The 20,983-nt window shown below is 34.5% G+C and overlaps 2 protein-coding genes across 3 annotated transcripts; one reads left to right on the forward strand and one right to left on the reverse strand.

Moving 5' to 3' along the window:
* The first annotated feature begins 7,469 nt into the window (after positions 1 to 7,469).
* Positions 7,470 to 13,087, forward strand: LOC121266370 (squamosa promoter-binding protein 1-like). The gene is made up of 2 exons (XM_041170180.1): positions 7,470 to 8,054; positions 12,667 to 13,087. The coding sequence occupies exons 1-2, from the start codon at positions 7,744 to 7,746 to the stop codon at positions 12,782 to 12,784; spliced, it is 429 nt and encodes a 142-aa protein (XP_041026114.1). The 5' UTR covers positions 7,470 to 7,743; the 3' UTR covers positions 12,785 to 13,087.
* Positions 13,088 to 14,331: 1,244 nt separating this feature from the next.
* Positions 14,332 to 19,697, reverse strand: LOC121266371 (mitochondrial arginine transporter BAC1). 2 transcript variants are annotated; one of them, XM_041170181.1, is made up of 8 exons: positions 19,344 to 19,697; positions 18,008 to 18,097; positions 16,064 to 16,165; positions 15,758 to 15,862; positions 15,567 to 15,665; positions 15,309 to 15,497; positions 15,125 to 15,223; positions 14,332 to 14,956 (listed from the first exon to the last, which is right to left on the reverse strand). In XM_041170181.1, exons 1-8 carry the CDS (start codon positions 19,434 to 19,436, stop codon positions 14,822 to 14,824), a joined length of 912 nt encoding a protein of 303 aa, XP_041026115.1. In that variant the 5' UTR covers positions 19,437 to 19,697; the 3' UTR covers positions 14,332 to 14,821. The 2 variants fall into 2 exon arrangements, with proteins under 2 accessions (XP_041026115.1, XP_041026116.1); XM_041170182.1 differs by lacking the exon at positions 16,064 to 16,165 and having other exon boundaries at positions 19,344 to 19,690.
* Between the last annotated feature and the right edge of the window lie 1,286 nt (positions 19,698 to 20,983).

Below are 20,983 nucleotides of genomic sequence, written 5' to 3' on the forward strand. Positions count from 1 at the left end.
GATATGCTTGTCCTCCGGCCACCTAGTATCCATGGAGTTATATAATATTGGGGGGGGGGGGGGGGGGGGGGGTGGGTGGTTGGGGCATAGGAGTACTACTTCTCACTTGATCTGTTTTTAAGTTACCACAATTCGTTATGATTATGGGAACAATCAATTTCTAATTCATGCAAGAATGAGTCAAAGTGGGGCCGAGTGAGTGAACAAACTTAAGTCTATCCAATGGATATCCAATACAAAACACCAACCTAAAGTTAAAGTCGATCTTTTGGTATTTGTTGCTTTAAGTAGTGTAAATTAAAATGCATGATAGGATATTGATATTCTCTTAGAGATCGATCACTATATATAATTGTGTGAGGCGGAAGGAAATTGGGCAAACCGAGAGGGGATCAGCATGGCTGCATTGGAATAGTACTACTGAGTCAATTTTAGAGGTAGATTATGTGAAGGTGCAGGTGCAAGTGGGTCCGATCCACCCACACCAGTCACCTCTCCACCACCACCCAACAAAGTGATTCCAATTTGCCAAGCTTGAAAGAAACCTAACGCGCACGTTAAAGGGATCGAGAGAGAGAAGGGGGACCAAAGCATCAAATCCAAGCCATCTGTGTCTATCAAATTAGGCTGACCATATTGCACCCCCAGAATTATGTGCAGACAAAGATTCACTCCTCATTTATAGTATTAATGCTCCTTTCTCATGTTCACGCCACTTACATTGTTGAAAGATGGTATTGCATGCCCTCTTAAAAGCTGTATTCTTATATACAAAACTAGTGCAAGCTCGCAATTCCGATTCAGTTTAGCACAGTTGCAATGAGGAGTAGTACTGTACAGTATACTAGGGGGCCGGGTGCTAATTATATCAGAGAAAGCTTGCATATGCTAGCTACTTTCAATATTTAATACTGTATATTCATGATCATATATACTGTTGAATAGATCTAGATCGAATCATGATGCATGATTTCAGATGGAAAAATGCGAACGAGATTCTTTCTTCTAAAGCCATTTATTCCATAATATTATAAATGCTGCATACTTATCCCATCATCATGTAGTACGTACCCTCCTGTACGGGATGTCGTATGATCATGGCGCGATGACTGTTAGAAAAATATCAAAGTAGGTTGGACAAGCCGCAAGTTGTGGAAGAAACGCATCATGCTATCGTTCACGATAAGTATCCAAGAGGGAGGCCAGTAGGCATGCAAATGCAAAATCTTATTTATGATATATATCAAATTAGCTAGCTAGGATGGGACTTAATTTGGAGCCATTCACGTTCATATCACCACTACATGTCAATATATATGTGGCTATTCAAGAGGGACAAAAAAAAATCAGCTTGACCATATAATCATGATGATGTTTTTTTTTTTTTATATCATAATCATGATGATGTTGTTGTTGTGAAGATCAATAAATAAAAAAATTGTTCTGTTCCTCGAAGGTTCCAGTCCAAACCAAATGCAGCATAACAAGGAAGACCGACAAAGCTTGCAGTACTCCACAGGTAGACGAAATATCATGGGTTTTGAAAAGAAAAATACCTACTTTTATTATAAAATCATAAATTTAACTAATCATTTCAAATCACATCAATCTGTAAATTTATTTTATAAAATATCTTTAAACATAGAACACTTCCTTCTAAAAAAAAATACTATTAAAAATCAAGTTTTAGTAATATCATTTGTGGTATAGAGTTAACTTTTTCATCAAAACAGTTTATTATAATGTTTCTCTTAAATGGTTGGCATCATCAAATTAAAGAAGATGATAATTTATTGGTAAATACTAAAACTTGTCGAAATGATAAGGCCGATCGTTATATATATATATATATATACACACACACTTGATTTAACGGTTACGATCAAATTTTAAGTCCCATGGCATTATCAAATTTTGCCAGTCGCCACTGATCGAACCTTAATGGATGGAAATAGAGAGAGTATAGTACTCAAACATGGGAAATGTGCCAGAAGCAGCAGAGGTTTGAGATTGGAAAATTCCAGCTAGGTTCTGGTCATGACTCATGATATGTATGTATATGTATGGTTGGACGCCGTGGACTGTAGCTTATGGAAGTTTCAAATGTGCCGGTCCTGCGTGGGACCTTGAGGATGTTGAGAGGGACAATTCCAGTAGTGTATTTTCATCGGGTGTGCCGTAAACAAATTTCATTTTTCCTGAGAGTGGGTCCAAATCTTGTCTGCGATATATATATATATATATATAGAAATTGATAAAAGCTATCCAGTTGAGGTTTCTCCACCTCACCGAGAAAAGAATTACAAAAAATAATAATAATAAAAAAAAACCAACTTTATGAAAGATGATTGGTATATTCTGAGAATATTATTAATTAAAAGATCCGATCATCTGAATTATCATGATGCTCTAAGCTAGCATTATTTATTTATTTATTTATTTATTATAGCTCTAGCTAGCTAGCATTATTAAATCTAGCTCTTGAAACCAGCTTGTCCAATGCCCAGTACAGTTCCTTATAAGGAGTGTTGATCAGGACAATAAGATAAGGTTTTCATGGTGGAATAAAGTGGACACTTTAGCTACAATTAATTAATTAATTAATTAATTATGAACTAACAAGATCAGAAACGTACCCTCGTTATCAAACTTGAATTAATGAAATTCTTATTGCTACATTAATATAGATATAAATCTTTTATGATATTAAATTGAATCCCAATGTGCTGAATGGTGATCAAATAAACAATATTAATGTTATAACAATGAATTGAAATTGATGAATATTTGTAAGAAAATTGATCTACTTACAACTATTTTACAGTTCTACATAAATTAATAGAGGGTAGTTTTATATGTAATATTAGAGTGACTACATAAATAATTGCATTGGTTAATTAAAAATAATTGCAAGTGTATCATTACTCAAGTTGTAATTAATTATTTTCCCAGAAAAAATAATCCTCCAATCTCCCTTAAAAAATTCACCAAAAGAAAAACCCTAAAAAGATTTGAAATAAAAGCCATTCAACCCCCAAAAGATACAAACAAAAACCTCTCTCCTATTCTTTACATGTATATTTTCCCATTTTTTAGTCATTGACTGGCCCAAAACAGAGCCCATTGTGCTACAAATTGTAGCTATGGTAACCCTATACCAACTACCAAGGGCTTTCCTCAAGCTTGGGAGACAGAACAGAACACCCTAATTAAAAGTAAAATGAACCATTCTTTTTTGCCGCCTTAGTATTAAGAGACTATCTACTCCTAATTAAGTGGTTTGATGATGTTGATTTCCATGAACAAAATACAGAGAAGATAGGACTTGTATTTAACAAAAAAATCCTACACTTTATAAAACTGTCTACCAAGTAAGTTACTAAAGGGTGGAACAGAAAATCCAACCTTGGTAAAGCAGCTTGCTTTCGAACCTTGAGGGGGAGTACTGCTGGGACCAGTTCATGGTTTGAAACTTGAAATAAAGAAATCACATCAAAATATTTTGGGTTATGTATACAGTAAATGGTAGGAATACCTACTTTAATGTGGACTGCAAAAGTGATAAAAAAAAAATCATGGTTCAACCCATTTCAAGCGAAGCAATTGAAGAAGACGAAGAACAGGATGATGAGGGACACGATGATCGAAGGCATCGGAGGACTTGTGGTGGAGCGTGAAGCCTCTGTTTTTCTTTTTGTTTTTTGCCCCAAATAAATGGTTTATTAAAGTCAACAATAAAAATCCCCCTATAAGTGATATTAATTAAGAGAACAGATCGATGTTGGCATCCCACCATGGAGGGACTACAAGAAAAGAGCACGTCTACAATTAAGTTTATTTTCTTCTTCTTCCTCCTCCTCATATACTAATATGTATGCATTATTAATGTACATGTCCAATCATGCAGTGGCTGGCTGGCTATGATATTAATTGTTGGCTTGGCTCCAGTATCAGAAAAACGCCGAACGCCGAACGCCAAACGCCAGACGCCAAACCCCAAGCCCTAAGCTAGAGCTAGTTAGGCATCGATCATGAGTACCACGTACCTGCAGGGATTGGGACCACATATCGATAATTCTGGGTCAAAATTCAGATACTTTTTATTGGTTTAATTAGCTATCTTGAAAATTAAAGCGATTAATCAAGCTGCTTCACTCCATATATATGGCATATTAATCCGTCATTTGATGTGGTCCTGAACCAGCATTCTGGTGGAATATTGATCCGTGGGGCCGATGGGCTCAGATTGCTTGGAAGGCTCGCAGGAAAGGACAGTCTTATAAATGAAAGGCCCATAGCTGCAGCGCTGCAGCGAAGGCATAAACTGCTGGAGGTTCTGTTGGGCCCAACTTGTGTAAACATTTGAAAGCGTAGTGAAGTCGGTGCATGTACTGTGACTGACAGTAGAAAGTAAAAAGCAAAAACCGGGTAAAGAGAAGCTTTTTTTCCTTGTAATTGGTAGTTAAGCTTAGGAAGGGGGAGACAAGAGGGAAGCTTTTTAATCAGCCACATGAATTCCCGCAACTTGAGGTTTCCGTGCATGCCACTTAAGAAACAAGTTACGCCCCAAGTAACCCCCACCACCTCTAGAGATCGACCGAATATGTGGATACTAAATAAAGCAAGAAAAGAACGGCCACAATGCCACCAGAGAATTAGAGAGAGAGAGAGAGAGAGAGAGAGAGAGACACCATGCATGACTGGAGCTACCTGAATGAAATCTTATCCCTATGATCGGGTGGGGGATATGCATGATTTTTTTTTTTGTCTGTTGTTTTCTATTCTTTTTTCTTTCCCGTAGACTGTAGAGTAGACAAGCTTTTGCAAAACATATTCCTTTTTTGTTTTGACAGAAAGTTCAAACTTTATTAAAATGGAAAATATATTCCTTTTAACCTTCCATATATACGTTGATGTAGCTAGCTAGCAACAGTACCAGGCCGGATCGACAAAGACCCCCTGTATGATCTATACAGATTATAGACGTCATAGATCATATATTCCCTCAACTTGGTTTTTCATATATTCTTCTTCATCAGTACCGGACCATCAATATTAGACAGCTATACCATATAAAACAGTGTAAAATTGCATATTCTCACTGTTCTTTTCCTGTTACCTCAAAGCTGATTACGTAAGAGTATCAGTACTATACAGAAGAGAGAGAGAGAGATCAGTTAAGCATATTGGTTTCGTGTGCTGATCTGGTGTACGTACGGCGATAAAAATTTGACTTTTCAAATTTAAGAAATTTGAAGGTTAGGTCTGGAAATGTCTGCTTTGGAACAGTACTTGTAACGTCTAGCTGAGGGGGAAGAAAAACGTTCCTATTCGTAGGTATAATCTATCTTTCGGATGAACAGGCCGATGAGGCCCAACCAGGTTTGGCAATATTACAGGAATAAATTATAACCCTAGTTGCTTGCTTATTCACCAAGACATGAAAGGTACTACAAGTGCATGCGTAATCCAAAAGCACGTACAGTTAATTAAATTTCTAATATATAAATAAATATATATATATATATGATCATCAATACTCAAGCAGATGATGAAATATGAATTTAGAGAGAGAGAGAGAGAGAGAGAGAGAGAGAGATGCCGGCCGCCATGGGACCAATAAATATGAAAATGAATAATGAGTGAAGGGGCGTGGTCCAAGCGCGCATGTAGAAGGATGGATGGAAGAAGTAAATATAATGTTATGTGGGTGAGGATATATTAGTTGGCCACTTTGCTGCAAACCGGTTGGCTGGCTAGCTTGACTACACGGAAATCTGTAATGTGAAAACAAAGTTAGGAGGGCCAAAGCATAATTATCCAAGGACATGGAATAGTAAATAGTCGTACGAACGATGGAGACACCCTGAATCAGGATTGGCCGAGCTCTTTAAATCATTGTACTATTCATAATAATATATAGATACTTCACCCCTTTCACCTTTACCTCAATAATACGGTTTGACGCAGCATGAATCCCCTACTCTATATGAAAAGGACTGGCATCTATTACAGTGAGAGACGGACAGAGGCTCCACATCCAATATCCAAACTATTTTATATATATATGGCAAATTCGGTGTTAATCGGCCCTGGCAAGTTTTCTGGTTTCACTGCATTAGAATACGTAGAACCCGAACGTCAGTGCTCATTTATTTTTAGGAATGAGATGAGTTTTGAGATTAAAATTAAAAAATTAAAAAAAATTATTAAAATATATTTTTTAATATTATTTTTATTTTAAAATTTAAAAAAATTAAATTATTTATTTTATTTTATGTAAAAATTTAAAAAATTTATAATGATAAGATAAGATGAAATAAGATATTTTTTGAAAATAAAGAAGCTTTCTGGGTATGCTAGATCTTCCATGTTGGGGTGCAAGTAATCTTTAATAGATAGACTTGATCTTTGTGATAAGAGCGCATTACATGATCTTAAAGTTTAACTGGATACAGATATATATATATATATATATATATATATATATTACATTTTTCTTTTAAAGAAAAAGGTTTTGACGATCCCTGAAATTTCCCATCATAAGGAAAATAGATAGCCAAAAATTAAACTTGAAATAAAAATTATTGGTACAAGTTGGTGTCGGTCGAGAGCATACTGCTCACATCTCTTACTTGACAACATTTTATTTATAAAAAGAATTTTAAATTATCTTGCAAATCAAATATTATAGAGAAAAAGTGTAGAAGATGTATTCTCTACACGAGAAATCATATTTATAACTGTAAAATGGGTAAGTATTACGTAATTTTTTTAAAAAAGAATGAGTAAATACGGAGTCTAAGTGATAAAAAAATTAATTTTTTAATAATAATTTTTTTTTTTTTTTTAAATTACACAACGTTTACACATTCTACGAAAGAAAATGCTACTCTTTCCGTTGAGCGCTACCGTTGGGTTTTTTATTTATTTTAATTTTTTTACTTAATGATTAAGTAAATATTTTTTTAATAATATTGTGATTTTTTTTAAAAAAATATATATTTAAAAGTGTTAAAAAATACATATAAAAAAAAAAAATTTTTTTAAAAAAGCCAACTAAACTAGCGAGAGCCCAAATGGAAAAGTGTTATAAAATACAAGTAAAGAAAATTTTTTAAAAAACAAAAAACAAGCAAACTAAACTCAACGGAAGCTCCCAGTTGTGGATGTAACCTCCGGAAGGTATCTAACATTACTGTATTTGAACGGACTCGTAAGTAGAACCCCATGAGATAGATACATAGAGAACGTGTGGTAGCTAGAGTGAGAATTAATTTAAGTTTAAGCCTATTTCAACGCATCTCAATTTATTTTATTTAATTATTATAATTTTTTTAAATTTTAATATAAAATATATATAATAAATAATTTAATTTTTTAAATTTCAAAATAATAATAATATTAATATTAAAAAATAATATTTTATTCAAAATATAAACTGAACTCTTCACCATCTAAACGCAGCATAAGTCACAGTAGCGCAGCCCTATAAAGTAAAACTATTCACGTTACTGTTCAGACCCATTGGTATTGTGCTTTTGGAGCCAATCGTGATGCTTGCTTTCTACCCGGACCTCACAATTATTCTTATGCTGACAAGGGGAAAATGGAGTTTGTGGTCCTCGCATAAATTCTTCTCCTTTTTCAACTTTCTCAAGGTTTTTTTTGCCTTCAAAATCCTGATCTTCACTGCTTGCTAGCTCCATCTGTCCCCTTGTCTGTCTGCTCTTGTTTTGCAAAATGGAAACAAGCAGAGCCGAGGGAAAGAGGAGCTTCAAGTACTACAATAACATGGTGGAGGAGGCTGAAGAGGAGGAGGATGAAGGTAGCGAGGATGAGAAGAAGAGAGAAATGACTCCCGCATCTAGCAGGAGAACATCATCTGGCAGTGGAGGGTCAACGCTGATTACTTGCCAGGCGGAGAATTGCAATGCTGATTTCACTGAAGCCAAGCAGTACCACCGGCGCCATAAGGTCTGCGAATTTCATGCCAAGGCTCCTGTTGTCAACGTTGGTGGACTCCATAAAAGGTTCTGCCAGCAATGCAGCAGGTTAGAAACCCTAGTCTTCCAATCATTTATAATATTAAGCTTGTTCCTTTCTGATCTCTACTGGTTTTCAAATTTCTCTCTTGTTCTACCATTGTAGCTCAACTAGTTAGATTAATGTTTTTCTCCCAGGAAAGAAGCTTATAATAAGTGGTCATTTATAATTTAGAACTAGGGCGAATTAACCAATATATATATATATTAAGTGTATCAAACAGAACATAGTACATTAAACTCGTTGATGGTCAGTGTGCTTTTCAAGCAAAGTAAATTACGGCATTTGAGTATTAGGGGTGTTGGAGAATAATGGAGACTATAAATATTGATCTACTACTTTTAATTATTTCTGCCACATTATCATGAGGACGTTATCTCATTTTAATTTGAATGAAATACAAGTTGTTCCGAACCAGTACAGTAGTAGCCTCTCAGTCCAACCCTAAACCCGTTCTAAAACCAAAGGTATCCATGCACCATTAAAGGATGCAGAAGATAGCTGGGGATCATTGTGAGCTGTAAGCCTTACGCGATTAAATATGAAATAATATACCGGACAAAGGCGTTGAATCGACTACGCCAAGAACCACCCCTTTTTACCTATCAAGTATCATATCAATCATAAATTCTTATCCATTTGTTAGTTGACAACGACCTCCAGCTAGCTTAATCTTAAACATATACAGTAGTTGTTATTGCCTCTATATATATATATATATATATGTGGCCTTCTGCAGATCTGATATCATTATCTTAAACTTTAGGCTTTCTAATCGTACCACAAGCAACTTTACTGATGTCCATCAATTTAGCTGCAGACAAAGAGGTTTAACAAGTATATGATGGAATTAATGAAAATTTTAATTATCTGCACCATGATATATATATTATAATTGAATTAATTGTTGGAGTGTGATCTCTCAAAGTCCTATATTCCTATTATATATGGTCATGCAGCTATTTATTCTTACTGATGCTTGGTGCATTACGAATTTTATCAATATTCCTTCTGTTACACGGTGAGGCCGTACATGCATATATCTATGCAGTACGGTATATATATATATATATATATATCCAAAGGTTGTATGAAATTTGTCCGTAGTACCTCTGAGCATTAACCGCTCTTATTTTTTCCGGCTTATTTTAGAAAATAGTTTCCTTGTGAAAGAGAAATTGATTTCCAAGCCCAAGAAACTGTGTTAAAATCTCTGTGAATTATGAGTTATATGTCATTAATGTTATGCTGCGGAACACCAGGATTTTGTGCACAAGTCCGACTTATATGTGTGTGTATTATAATGGGTAATTAAAAGTTTTAACATCGTGTTTGAAAAAATTGCAGTATTAAATATAATGTACTCTCCATAAGAGAGTAAAGGAGAACCGATAGAAAACAACCCACTTGACCGCTCACTCTCCATCAATAATTAAAGGCACTGTCCAAGTCACTCAATGACTCATCAACCGGATTGCTAACTCGCTTGCTATATTCTACAACCCATCGATGTGCCTTCACTTGACTTCCTAGGCCAAATTGCCTAAACCATCACCTATGGTATCGTTATCAACCCACCGAGTCTATATAGTGCCTTTTGTCTGCCTGCCAATAGAGTACTGCCAAGTAAGAAACCACCATCCTTACCAATACCCTAACACCCTTCAGGTGTAGCTGTCTGTTTTCTAATTGGAAAGAATAACTTTTATTTTTATTTTATTTTTAAGTCATGTATATCTTGAATATGCTATTTGTCATCTTCTTGACATCATCATTTCATCATCTCTTGATAGGACATGATCAAATGATGGTAAAATTATTTATTATATTTTATTAAGATGCTAATCATTTGATGCCGTGTAAGAGGATATTGATGAGAGGTGTCAAGTAGCATTTTTCGATAATGTATATATGTGTGTATGGATCATGTATATATTGTAAGTGCATGATTATGTGCACTTCATTGCATAATGAACTACTTGTGCTTTCCAATCAATACCAATAGTTCAACATTTTCCAAATCTCTGCCCATTAAAATCCTCTGGTGATGCTTGGCCGTAATTTGACAAAAGGACCGACCTTTTTTTGGTGATTCCCTCAATCTTGGCTTTATTGATCTCTTTTACTCTAGTCTCCACTAGGCCTATAAACGTAGTTGGTGCTCGTGAGCCAACTTCTCATTTCTCTTGCTTGATTGGGTCACTGAGACTCTAAAGTCCCAAAAGCCAAACACCATCGATCAGAAGAAGAAGAAGAAAAGACTCGACAAAAGCATTCATTTCCTCCTCTCCTGAAGGAATAAGACTTCTTACACCGATCTCAAGTCTCTTTCTAATTAACTTTCTGGGTCTTTCGCACCCTATGAGTCCTTGGCTAATTCTCCCATTAAGTTCCTACCAAAAGGAGGTGATAAAGAGTATTTCAAAACTTTACCTTATCCACCCACAGAATTTTTTCAGAGAAGTTGTACAAGCAAAAAATCCCGTCCTAGGAGGAGCCTTATTTCTCCAAATCCTTCTCCAAGTGCTTCATGTTCTGCCGTTGTGTAAAGGACTTATAGAAAGAAGGAATAAAATTACCTTTGGAGAAATAAGGTTTATGGAGAGACTTGATCTCCAAAACTAAAACCTTTTACCAAACATCGTAAAGTTTATGGAGTTTCTCACACACTGCTTCTGTAAATTAGACTTCTCTTCACCGAATTTACACAAAACATCATCGTCGTTTGTTTCCATTGAATGAAAAAATCATGAGCTTTATCCTCTTTTAACATCATTGCGAATGCCTCCATGATCTTGGTAAAGGAAAGCACACATGATCTTTAGATGCTAAAGATCGATTTAAATTGTTTACCATAAAAAATTCTCTATATCAAGCTTCGACAGATACAACAAAAGCAGAAATTACACCACTAAATCGTTGCAAGTATTTTGGTAGCTAGCAAAAAGCAAGACTGAAATCCCAAATCCATGTGAACTCACGACTCTCGCATATACGTGCGTACCTAGCTACCAGTTTATTATGAAAAATTAATATTTTATATAGTGAATTAAGTAGAAAGGAGGAGAAAAGAAATTCATCACACAACCATCTTTACGTGTTTTAACACGTACGAAAGCTAGCTTTTGTCAGCAGGTGGAGGCCATTAGGAAAATAATTCCACTATCAAAAGATGGAGTATAAGAATTTGGACCAAAAGCCTTCTTCCCAGCTTGATACCAGTCTATATATGTATGTATGTGTGTGTATATATATATATATATATATATATCTTTATAAAGACTTAAACTACGATTCTTACCTCTCTTCTTACTTGAGGATTATGAATTATAGCTTCTCTACTTTTCAATAAAGAATCTAATGATCAAGGTGGAGGATTCCCGAAGTTCAACTGATCTACTGATACATGCATATCTTTATGAGTTGTGCTACACAGAAGCCTCACACTCCCACCACTTAAAAATATGTGATTTTACCTCTTTTATCATTTATGAAACATGAAAGTGAAAGAGGTAAAATCACATATTTTTAAGTAGTATGCAAGAGCGTGGAGCTTATGTCTAGAATTTTTCTGTCTTTATATATTTATAGATATATATATATATATATATAAATCTTCATCTTCAGCTTTTTATTAGTTTTGAGTAAATATCCACTGATCTTGAAGAACTTAGCTACGTTTGGTTGTTGAACTGAGTTGAGTTGAGTTGAGATGATAAAATATTGTTAGAATATTATTTTTAATATTATTATTATTTTTGGATTTGAAAAAGTTGAATTGTTTATTATATTTTGTGTTAAGATTTGAAAAAATTGTAATAATGAGTTGAAATGAGTTCATGTACGAAACGAAGCCTAAATCAACAAGACTGAATAGGTCTAGTAATCTTTCCCTTAGTTCAAATATGAGTAATAAATCTCTTCTTCCATGATGCTGCTTTCTTCGTATTTCCTCGATTATTAATGTAGATGGGCCAAAAGACACGCAGTACTACCACTATACGTTTGCTGCCTAGTTCTTTGCCTTGAAGCTAGTGTTGATTACTAAAGAGAAGTAAAATAAATCTATTACCTATATACTTTCTAAAGCCACCTCATCGTTTTATTTTATTAACTCATCCCAACCATTCACATGCTAAAAAGACCTTTCATTGTATTCTCTTTAATACCCTAATAAACTCACTGCATGATTTATTGACATTAATATTAAAAAAAGGTTTGAATATGAAAGATTTCCTACTATTTATGATTTCTAATTTAATAGGGAGAAGAAAAGACTTTTTATCTTATAGGTGATATTGATTTCTCTTACTTGTCTCTTTGGCTTTCCCACCACTTAACTTTTCAATCATTTTGTTATTACTTTTCAAATAAGTAGGAAAACTAAACATTTTTTTGAATTATTAATGACTGTTATTTATTTTTTTGGCTTCTTCATCTCTTAACCACTCTATTTTAATTATTCTGATGCATTGCTTGGTTCGACGACTAGTTAATAAGAAGAAGAAATTGAAAATAAAGACTATAAAGTACCTGATCATGAGGAAGTAAAATATGGAAAAACCTTACTTTACTTCATTTCTTCTTGAGCTGATCTTTCTATGAAATGGTGCATTACAGGTTCCATTTGCTATCAGAGTTTGATGAAAACAAAAAGAGTTGTCGGAAACGTCTAGCTGGTCACAATGAGAGGCGTCGGAAAAGCTCATCTGACTCTTATGGAGAAGGTTCACATTGAAATGGACTTGTGTTAATTGGCAGCAAGCGTAAGAAAGGGACTGATTATCCCCAATAAAATCCTAAATAAGCATATTATAAAAATTATCAATTAATCAAAGATCTGTGTTATGGCTCTCTATCTTCTGTCAAGTCTCAATCGGCTTTAATTATGCATTACTGCTCTTTAATCTATTTGTGTTCTGAAACTATTATGCCAACAGAATTTTGGCAGGACCTAATGATTGTGCCTTGCTGGTGGTTGTTATTCTAAGTCTGTATTATTCTATAATAGTGACTACCCTTTAGGGTACTATTGGTCCTATGTTTGTTCTATTTAAATGAGTTTCTTGTCACAAAATGTTTACCACCATCAATGCTTTCCTTCTGCTTTCTTGATTAATTGAAATTCATGAATTTATTCTTTCAGGTTCTCACACTTTTTAACCGTGTTTGTTGCATACATGATACATTAGTTTTCCATACGTTAGGTTTTCTCCATATATTAGTTTTCCCCCTGATTCACTTGCATCATCTGATACTTTTTGGATAAAGACATAGTTCTTAATTATGAAATGAATTCATGGTTATTTGCATTAGTCAAGGTGGTATTCAAATTAAGAATATGGTAGGCTGGAATGGATTATACAAGCGCTACGTAATCATTTTAAAAAAAAATAGTCTACTATTAAAAAATTAGTTCTTTTTCACGTGGGTCTTGTATTTCCTTATTTTTTTTCAAAGGAATTCCATGATATATACCAATCATAAGTGATTGCACAATTGCATAGGTTGGTTTGGATTCAAAAATGAGATAAGATGGTTTTAAATGAAAGTTAAAAAAATTATTGTTAAAATATTATTTTTTAATATTATTATTGTTTTTGAGGTTTGAAAAAGTTGAATTATATATTATATTTTGTATGAAAATTTGAGAAAGTTGTAATGATGAAATAAGATAAGATGAGATGAGACAAGAAGAAATACTTTTCGAATCCAAACGAAGCCTAGTCTCACCAACTCTCACATGCGGTGATAGTAAAAGCAGAGGACAAGATTTCTGCCTCTGCAAAGACGGTGGTGAAAAAATATGATCTTTACAACTCTTGTGCATTGTGGGGGGTGAGCTTGGAGACCAAAGACTTGTAGTTTAGCATGACTAGGAAACTTTTGTTTCCATGGTTCTAGAAGCAAGGACATTCGACTCAACTCACAATCTTTCCCTTAGCAAGAAAGAAATGGAATTAAAACAGCAATCTAATATCTATAGGTGTGAGATCAATAGCCCAGTCACAAGGAAAATCCATCAAGTTGATTGAGATTTATCAGTCGATGGAATACTAAGTGGGAATCATGCTTGCCACCAAGGAAAGGGAAAGCAAAGCTGATTGAGATTTTCTTGAAACCACCAATTTATTTGGTCATAAAATAATGAATCAACAATCTAAACAGCAAGTTAGTAACCACTCCATCTGTAGGCCCAAGAAAATGGCAGTTCTTGGCCTTACTGCAACCTGGTCTGTTGCTTAATTTGTAGAACTACAATTTGAGAGGTCATCAGACGCATCATTGAAAATAATTTCTATATTTCCTGAGCACAAACTTGTCCAAAGCCCAGCACTCCAAAAAATGCCAATAATTAGGAACCGTTACAATTAGTCTTGAAAAATCTCTAGTGAGACCAAGCTAATCTAACTCCAACTGAACATCATGACCAGCATCTTCAACTAGACTTAGTAGACTACAAAGTAAATCTTTCAATCCATCCTTAACGGATAAACCAAAAATGAAGCAAAAGGCCCGTCAACCAAGAATTGTAATAACTCAAACACATCGCCCCTTTCAGTCCAGCCACTAAATAAAGGACTACAAAATAAGATGGTGGAGCCTTGTTTCGAAAAATATCCAGTGAAGTTTTTTTTATTAGATATCAGCACTCCCATGGTCTGGCTGTGTCCACAATTTTCTGGGTGAAATCTTACCAAATAGCAACCAGTGGATGTGCTATAGGGAATGAGAACAAAAAAATTGAAGCATGTGGTAATTGAAAATAACCTCTTCAGTCATGCTTGATGCCTAAAATTTTTATTGCTAGCTCCCAGGTAACGATTGCAGCCGCATTGGCGGGAAATGCCCGAACTATGGTAGGACCCAAACCTGTATAGCATCCTTTAAATCCAGCCCTCCTGTAAATCTATTATAGAAAACCCATTCAGCTTCTCTCTTCTAAGACCCCAAAAGGAAAGAAGAAGAAAAAGGAAAAAGGACGCAAAAGGAGCTTTTTCCCTCTTTTCGTCAATAGAGAAAATAGAAACCTCTCATTAATGAAAATCGTGAAATGTAGGAAACCAAGATAACTTACTGAGCTCAAGATTTGAAAAGGATTCCTTGAAGAGCTTTTATCTGGGGCAGTCTGAATTATAGTTTTTGCCACATCCAAGGGCAAAACAGCAGACCAAAACTGGAAAGGGTGGGGGAAAATTTACAATATGTAAACATAATACACTTTTTATTCAGAAATTTGCTGAAGTTGTCAAGAGGCTTACAGCTACACCACCAAGGCCACCACTCACAATCCCAATTCCCATGTCAATCAAGTGACTATGGTAAGATGAAGCAGCTTTTAGTCGTGAATGCATGTAATACCGGACATACTCATAAACACTAAAAAAGACTGCATTGCCAGCAGATTCTCTTAGCAATGTTGTACAACCTCCGCGAAAGATTCCTGTAACCTGAAAGGTGTTATGTCAGTTCAAAACTGCATCATTCATAATGTTGCCAAATGAAGATGATTTTCTCACCCCTTCAGTTTTTATGGTTTTGAGGGCACAATCAAGGGGACTACCATATCTACTGGACTTTGGAACCATAGAGTCAGTGCCTTGAACTTGCATCCTACACTGAGAGCTCAGTGTCACATGTACCATCAGAGACAAAAAAAGCAAATATAAAAAACAGTAGTTGAGCATGCAAACCCTCCATTTCACTTTACCTTCAGCAGCTCTGATGGACATAATACAAAACTGATAAGAGCTCCACTGTAAGCCGCAGAAGGAATTATCACTTGGAGTTGTGGGCCACCACCTTGTACACCTCCCTTCATGAAAAGAGCAAAGATGAAGTTGAAAGGTTGTTTTATAGCTACCTAGCAGATGCAAGACCCTTCAGAAAAAATCTATCCACAAAATCATGTAACTGACTGTTCACAATCATGTATTGCCAAAAGCGGCTCTGTAGATGCGGATTGGTGAAACTTTAAATCAGTAAAAAGCTTACCCAACTAAACTTAAAAGCAAACCTGCAGTGACTGCTTTGTTTGGGAGTAAATGCCAAAAAGAAGTGAACTCTCAAAAGCCACCCCAACAAAAGATGAGGTTGCCCCTCTATAAAGTCCTCTAATCTGTCAAAGACAAGTTTCACTTAGTTTCTCCATAGGGAAAATATATGGAAAACTCAGATGCAAACCCCTAACCCACCCCTTTACCCTTGTGTTTTTTTTGCCGGGGGGGGGGGGGGGGGGGGGGGGGGGGGGGGGGGGGGGGGATCAAAGAAAATCTACTTCATAAAATTCTAGAGCAATAAAAGTTGACCACGCTTGATACGTTATGCTTCATGCCTTTTTATAGCATAAATTGAAATATAAACTGGCCAAAAGAGAGAGAATTTTGTGTTTTACATATCACCTTTTTCATGAGTTTTTGCATGACTCGGATGTTACTACATACTTCAGAGGGAATGGATGCTGTAATCCAACTTCAGGACCAGCCCTTTCTAAATCATTTCAGCATAAAAAATGTGCAGCCAATGTTATGGCTTTCCATTTAAAAAGTTGTTTCCTAAGATAATTGAAATGTTGGGACTATTTCAAGACTTCGAAAGTCTTCAAACTAGTCATAATAAAGAATTAATAAACTGAGGCGCTTGTACAATTTTAATTAAAATGAAATACTTTTTCTCTGTTTGTAGCTGTTAAGTTCTGAAAATGTCAGTGTAATTCTGATTGAAAAATATCAGTGTTACTCAATATACACTAGAATGACTACATAGTCTATTTTCTTGCAAAGAATTCGGAGAAACAAATGGAAGTGCCTTACACTTTTATGTAACTCATGAACTCATGTTAAGAAAAGTGTAGCCCGAATTTTAGAAACCATTAACAGAAGGTTTATAGAATACATTGGAATCATTCACTGTGAAAGAAAGTATCCTAATCTGCATCTTGCTGTGATGTCATCTGATATCAGGCTAATTGTAGATCCCTAAAGGAATACAATGACTTCATTCTGAACAAGCCTTGATGCTGAACTGACAATTATAGCTCAGCTTCCACATTTCCCTACATAATGCAAGATTTGATATTCCACAAACTTCCCTAGTTATCTGAAAGCTTTAAAGCACCTTCTTATGAGGTTCAACCAATGGAGTTAGACCCAAAAGATGGTTGAACTTTACGAGGTGGAAGGTTACAGCTCAAATAGGTTAACCCCTAGGGATTGGCTCAAGTGGTAAAGGCATTGGACTTGGGGATATGCTCCCCCAGGTCTAAGGTCCAAATCCCCTTATGTGCAAACAATCTCTAGGCACCATCGGACTGAGGGATTTTTTCCTTGAATTATCCAAGGTACACTTGCAGGAAATTTCTTGCCGAGGGTCAGTGCACCCCTAGGATTAGTCAGAACGTTGTTCCCGGACACCAAGAGCTGATAAAAAAAACCGGCAGACAGGATTTTTATTTTTATTTTTTGACAAGTAAGAAAGACAATTTTATTAATACAAATGAAAACCTGGCAGACAGGAATTTAAACGTGAAAGAGAAGGGGAGGTGCACAGCAGTAAATCTGTAAGCTATCCCTATAGAATTAGGTTAAATATAATCTTTGTATGGTGCAAAGTAAGAAGGTAACCATTTATATGACTCAACTGCAGACAAGATAACAAGGTCCATGCAATGCACAATTAAGATCAGAAGATAACTTCTTTCTGGACTCTTATTTTTTATTAATCATCAAAATACAGAAGTTAATTACAGACTTATTGATATCAAAGACATATAGTTCCTAATCGATAGGTAACTTATTTTAGTAGTCACAATTAACTTCTAAAGGACGTTCATATGAGTTGCTAGTTGAAACATTAAACTAAGCAATATAATTTACTCTATCCTTTTGTAAAATAAATTACACATAGGGAGATAGCCAGAGCTTAATTTTGTCTCCAGAAAGAACAAGTTCAAGAACCATACTCCTTCGGTCTTCAAAATCCTAGATGTGCAATGTAAACCACTCCTGTATGTAATCCCATGAGCTTCAGTATTGTGCTTTTGCAGCTTCACCTAATAAATTACAAAAGTAGGGAAATATGCAAGATAAGTTCAGTCATTTACAGGTCACAAATGCTAATCTTTTTAAGACGTTAAGAGATCCTTACAGACCTAATTTCATCATTAACCATTTACGGTTGCATTGTTTATCTAAAAAGAAGCTGAAACAAAACCCGAGTCATGATAATGGTGGCAAGGATGAGATATCAAATAATATTTGACCATGTTTTTCTTAAGAAAAATACAAGAAAAAAAAAGTGCTGTGTACTATTCAATTGTCGTGATAGGACCTATTTAGGTCTGGTTTGGATAGTAAGATACTCCCATGTCATCTCATATCACCTCATCTCGTTTCAATATCCAAACACCACAAACACAAACACTTTTCAATTTCAAATCTTCAACTTTTTCACCTAATCATTACAACTTTTACAGACTTCCAAACAAAACACAAAAAACAATTTAACATTTTCAAATCTCAAAACAAGAATAATATTAAAAAATTATATTCTAACATTATTTTAACTTTATAATATTTTTATTTAATTTTTTCTCTTTCATTACCCAAAGCCCCATAAACATCTTAATGCAAATCATTTCACTACTATTCACAAACTAGTTCACTACTATTTACATCTCATCTCATCTCATTTCATCTCATTATGAGTTGTGATGACAACTCGTGCAAAGAACTTCAGTATTCATGCCACTTAATTAGCAATCTTTGTCCTTCACATAGCATTGCGTATACAAGCAGTCACCTTATTCATACAAAGCTTTTAACAAAGAAGAACGCTCAATTCTTGAACTGGAAGAAATAATTGCTTTAAATGAAAGCCTCGTTCATACTCATGCTGCCTTTCCTTTATTGGTTAGGAAAATGAGATACAAAAGTGGTTATTAGTTTATTTCATATTTTTGTCCCAGAAGTACATTATCTACTTTAGCATCTTCCAAAGATAACTCTCTTAAAAATGCTATTTTTAATAAATGTGATTGAGATAATAAATTAGACCAATAGCAACCGAAATCCCAAATCCCACCTTTATAGGGCACTCTTGACTCGAACTCACTCACTATGTTGTCACCTGATTAATCATGGAAAAAGAAACAAGATTTTTCCCAAATTAAAATGTTGGGATTAATATTCATTCCAGCCCCTACTAATTTGACTTTGAAACATGGCAATATGCAGGCTGTCTCTGCGTTCATATAGAATACATACATACATACATCCATCATACATTATATATAGTACCTTGACTGTGTCAAAGGGGTGGCCGATGATGACAGTGGCGACACCGGCGACCAAGCCTGCCACGTACTCCTTGTAACCGGAACTCTCCCCCATCTTTCTCTGTCTTCCTCGTTCGCTCTACTTTGTCTCTCTGAAACTCTCTTTTTGGCTGCTACTTCGGGACTATCATAGGAGTCCTTGTCACTATCGGCCTTTGGCCAACAATGTTCATGCTCTGAAAGACACAAAAAAAGTACTACGGAAGCTTTTATGACTTGCTCGCCTAAACGTCGTAAAGCCTTTTGCTGCCCTTTTTTGTATCGCAGAAAAACTCAAGGTCTAAACTTTAAGTAAAACTCGTTTGGCCAAACAAAGAAAAGTAACCGAAATGAAGGTTTAATACCATAAAATAAGCTCGCAACCAATAAATAATTACTTTTGCCTGTAAAGTAGAAGAAATAAGGGTCAATACTACAGCACATAAATCTTGTTTGTTTAATGGGTTTGGAAGTGATTTATAAACAATATTTTTCACAATATTTTATATAATTATATTTTAAATGAAAGATATTTTTATAAAATATCTTATAAAAGTAACATCATTTTATAAAAATATCCTCATTTTATAATATTAATATGTAATATGTTGTACAATATGTATATATCATTACTCTTTACTCTTAATGTCTGTTTGTCTTCTCTTCGATCATTATGTTCTTTTCGTTTATATTTTCTTGTCGTTTGCATAGATCTCTATATACGGCAAATTTTAGGGGGGGTTTAAGCCTCAATAGTTATCATATTTAGGACATGCTTGAGATTGCATTAGGAGTTTTAAAAAGTATTTAAATTGTCTTAAAAGCTCTTCAATAGAAAAAATAGGTTGATTAAATGTTACATATTAAAGTATTTTTTTAATCTCAAATAAGCTAAATAGTATGTTTGGGTATCATTTTGATGTTTTTTCTCAAACATACTTATTTTGATAATTTAGAATGTAGTTTCAATTTTAATAAGACTGTCAATAGACAAATATACCTATACAAGTTTTAGATAATTATAACTTTCAAACTTTAAAAAATATGGTCATAATCTTTAAAATATCAAATGATCTTTTATGTCATTTTTATCTCAAAAAGTATTTTTTTTTAACCAAATGTAACATCTTTGAAAGTATTTTAAATATATGATTACCAAACAATATTTTTTTTTAATAATATAACTTATTACTTAAGTTATAAGCTATAACCTCTAAAGTTATAAACTATATTTCTTGCCACAATCTCAAACATGTACTTAGTGGATATTTAACAGCAAAGTCGACTTTTATTGGGTTACAACTTACATTCATAAAAATATTTTATAAAAATAAATTCACAAACTAGCGTGATTTAAATAAATTTAAAATATCATATTAACTTACATGTTTAATAATTTACTTTTGTAAGATATTTGGTGGCTAAACTATTTCTCTTTATATACATAGATAAGTTTCTGGCTACAAGTATTGAAATATACTCCCAAGTCCCATGGATAAACCATTTGGGGCTGAAGCTCGTGAATGGAACAGTCTGAGATTCAAGCCCCTGCTTATCTAATCATACTTGTGACACTTTTATCGGTGAACTTCTATTTTAATGCAATATAAATATAGGGTATTC

This window comes from Juglans microcarpa x Juglans regia, chromosome 5D, assembly GCF_004785595.1.
Source record: "Juglans microcarpa x Juglans regia isolate MS1-56 chromosome 5D, Jm3101_v1.0, whole genome shotgun sequence".
Lineage (NCBI taxonomy): Eukaryota > Viridiplantae > Streptophyta > Magnoliopsida > Fagales > Juglandaceae > Juglans > Juglans microcarpa x Juglans regia.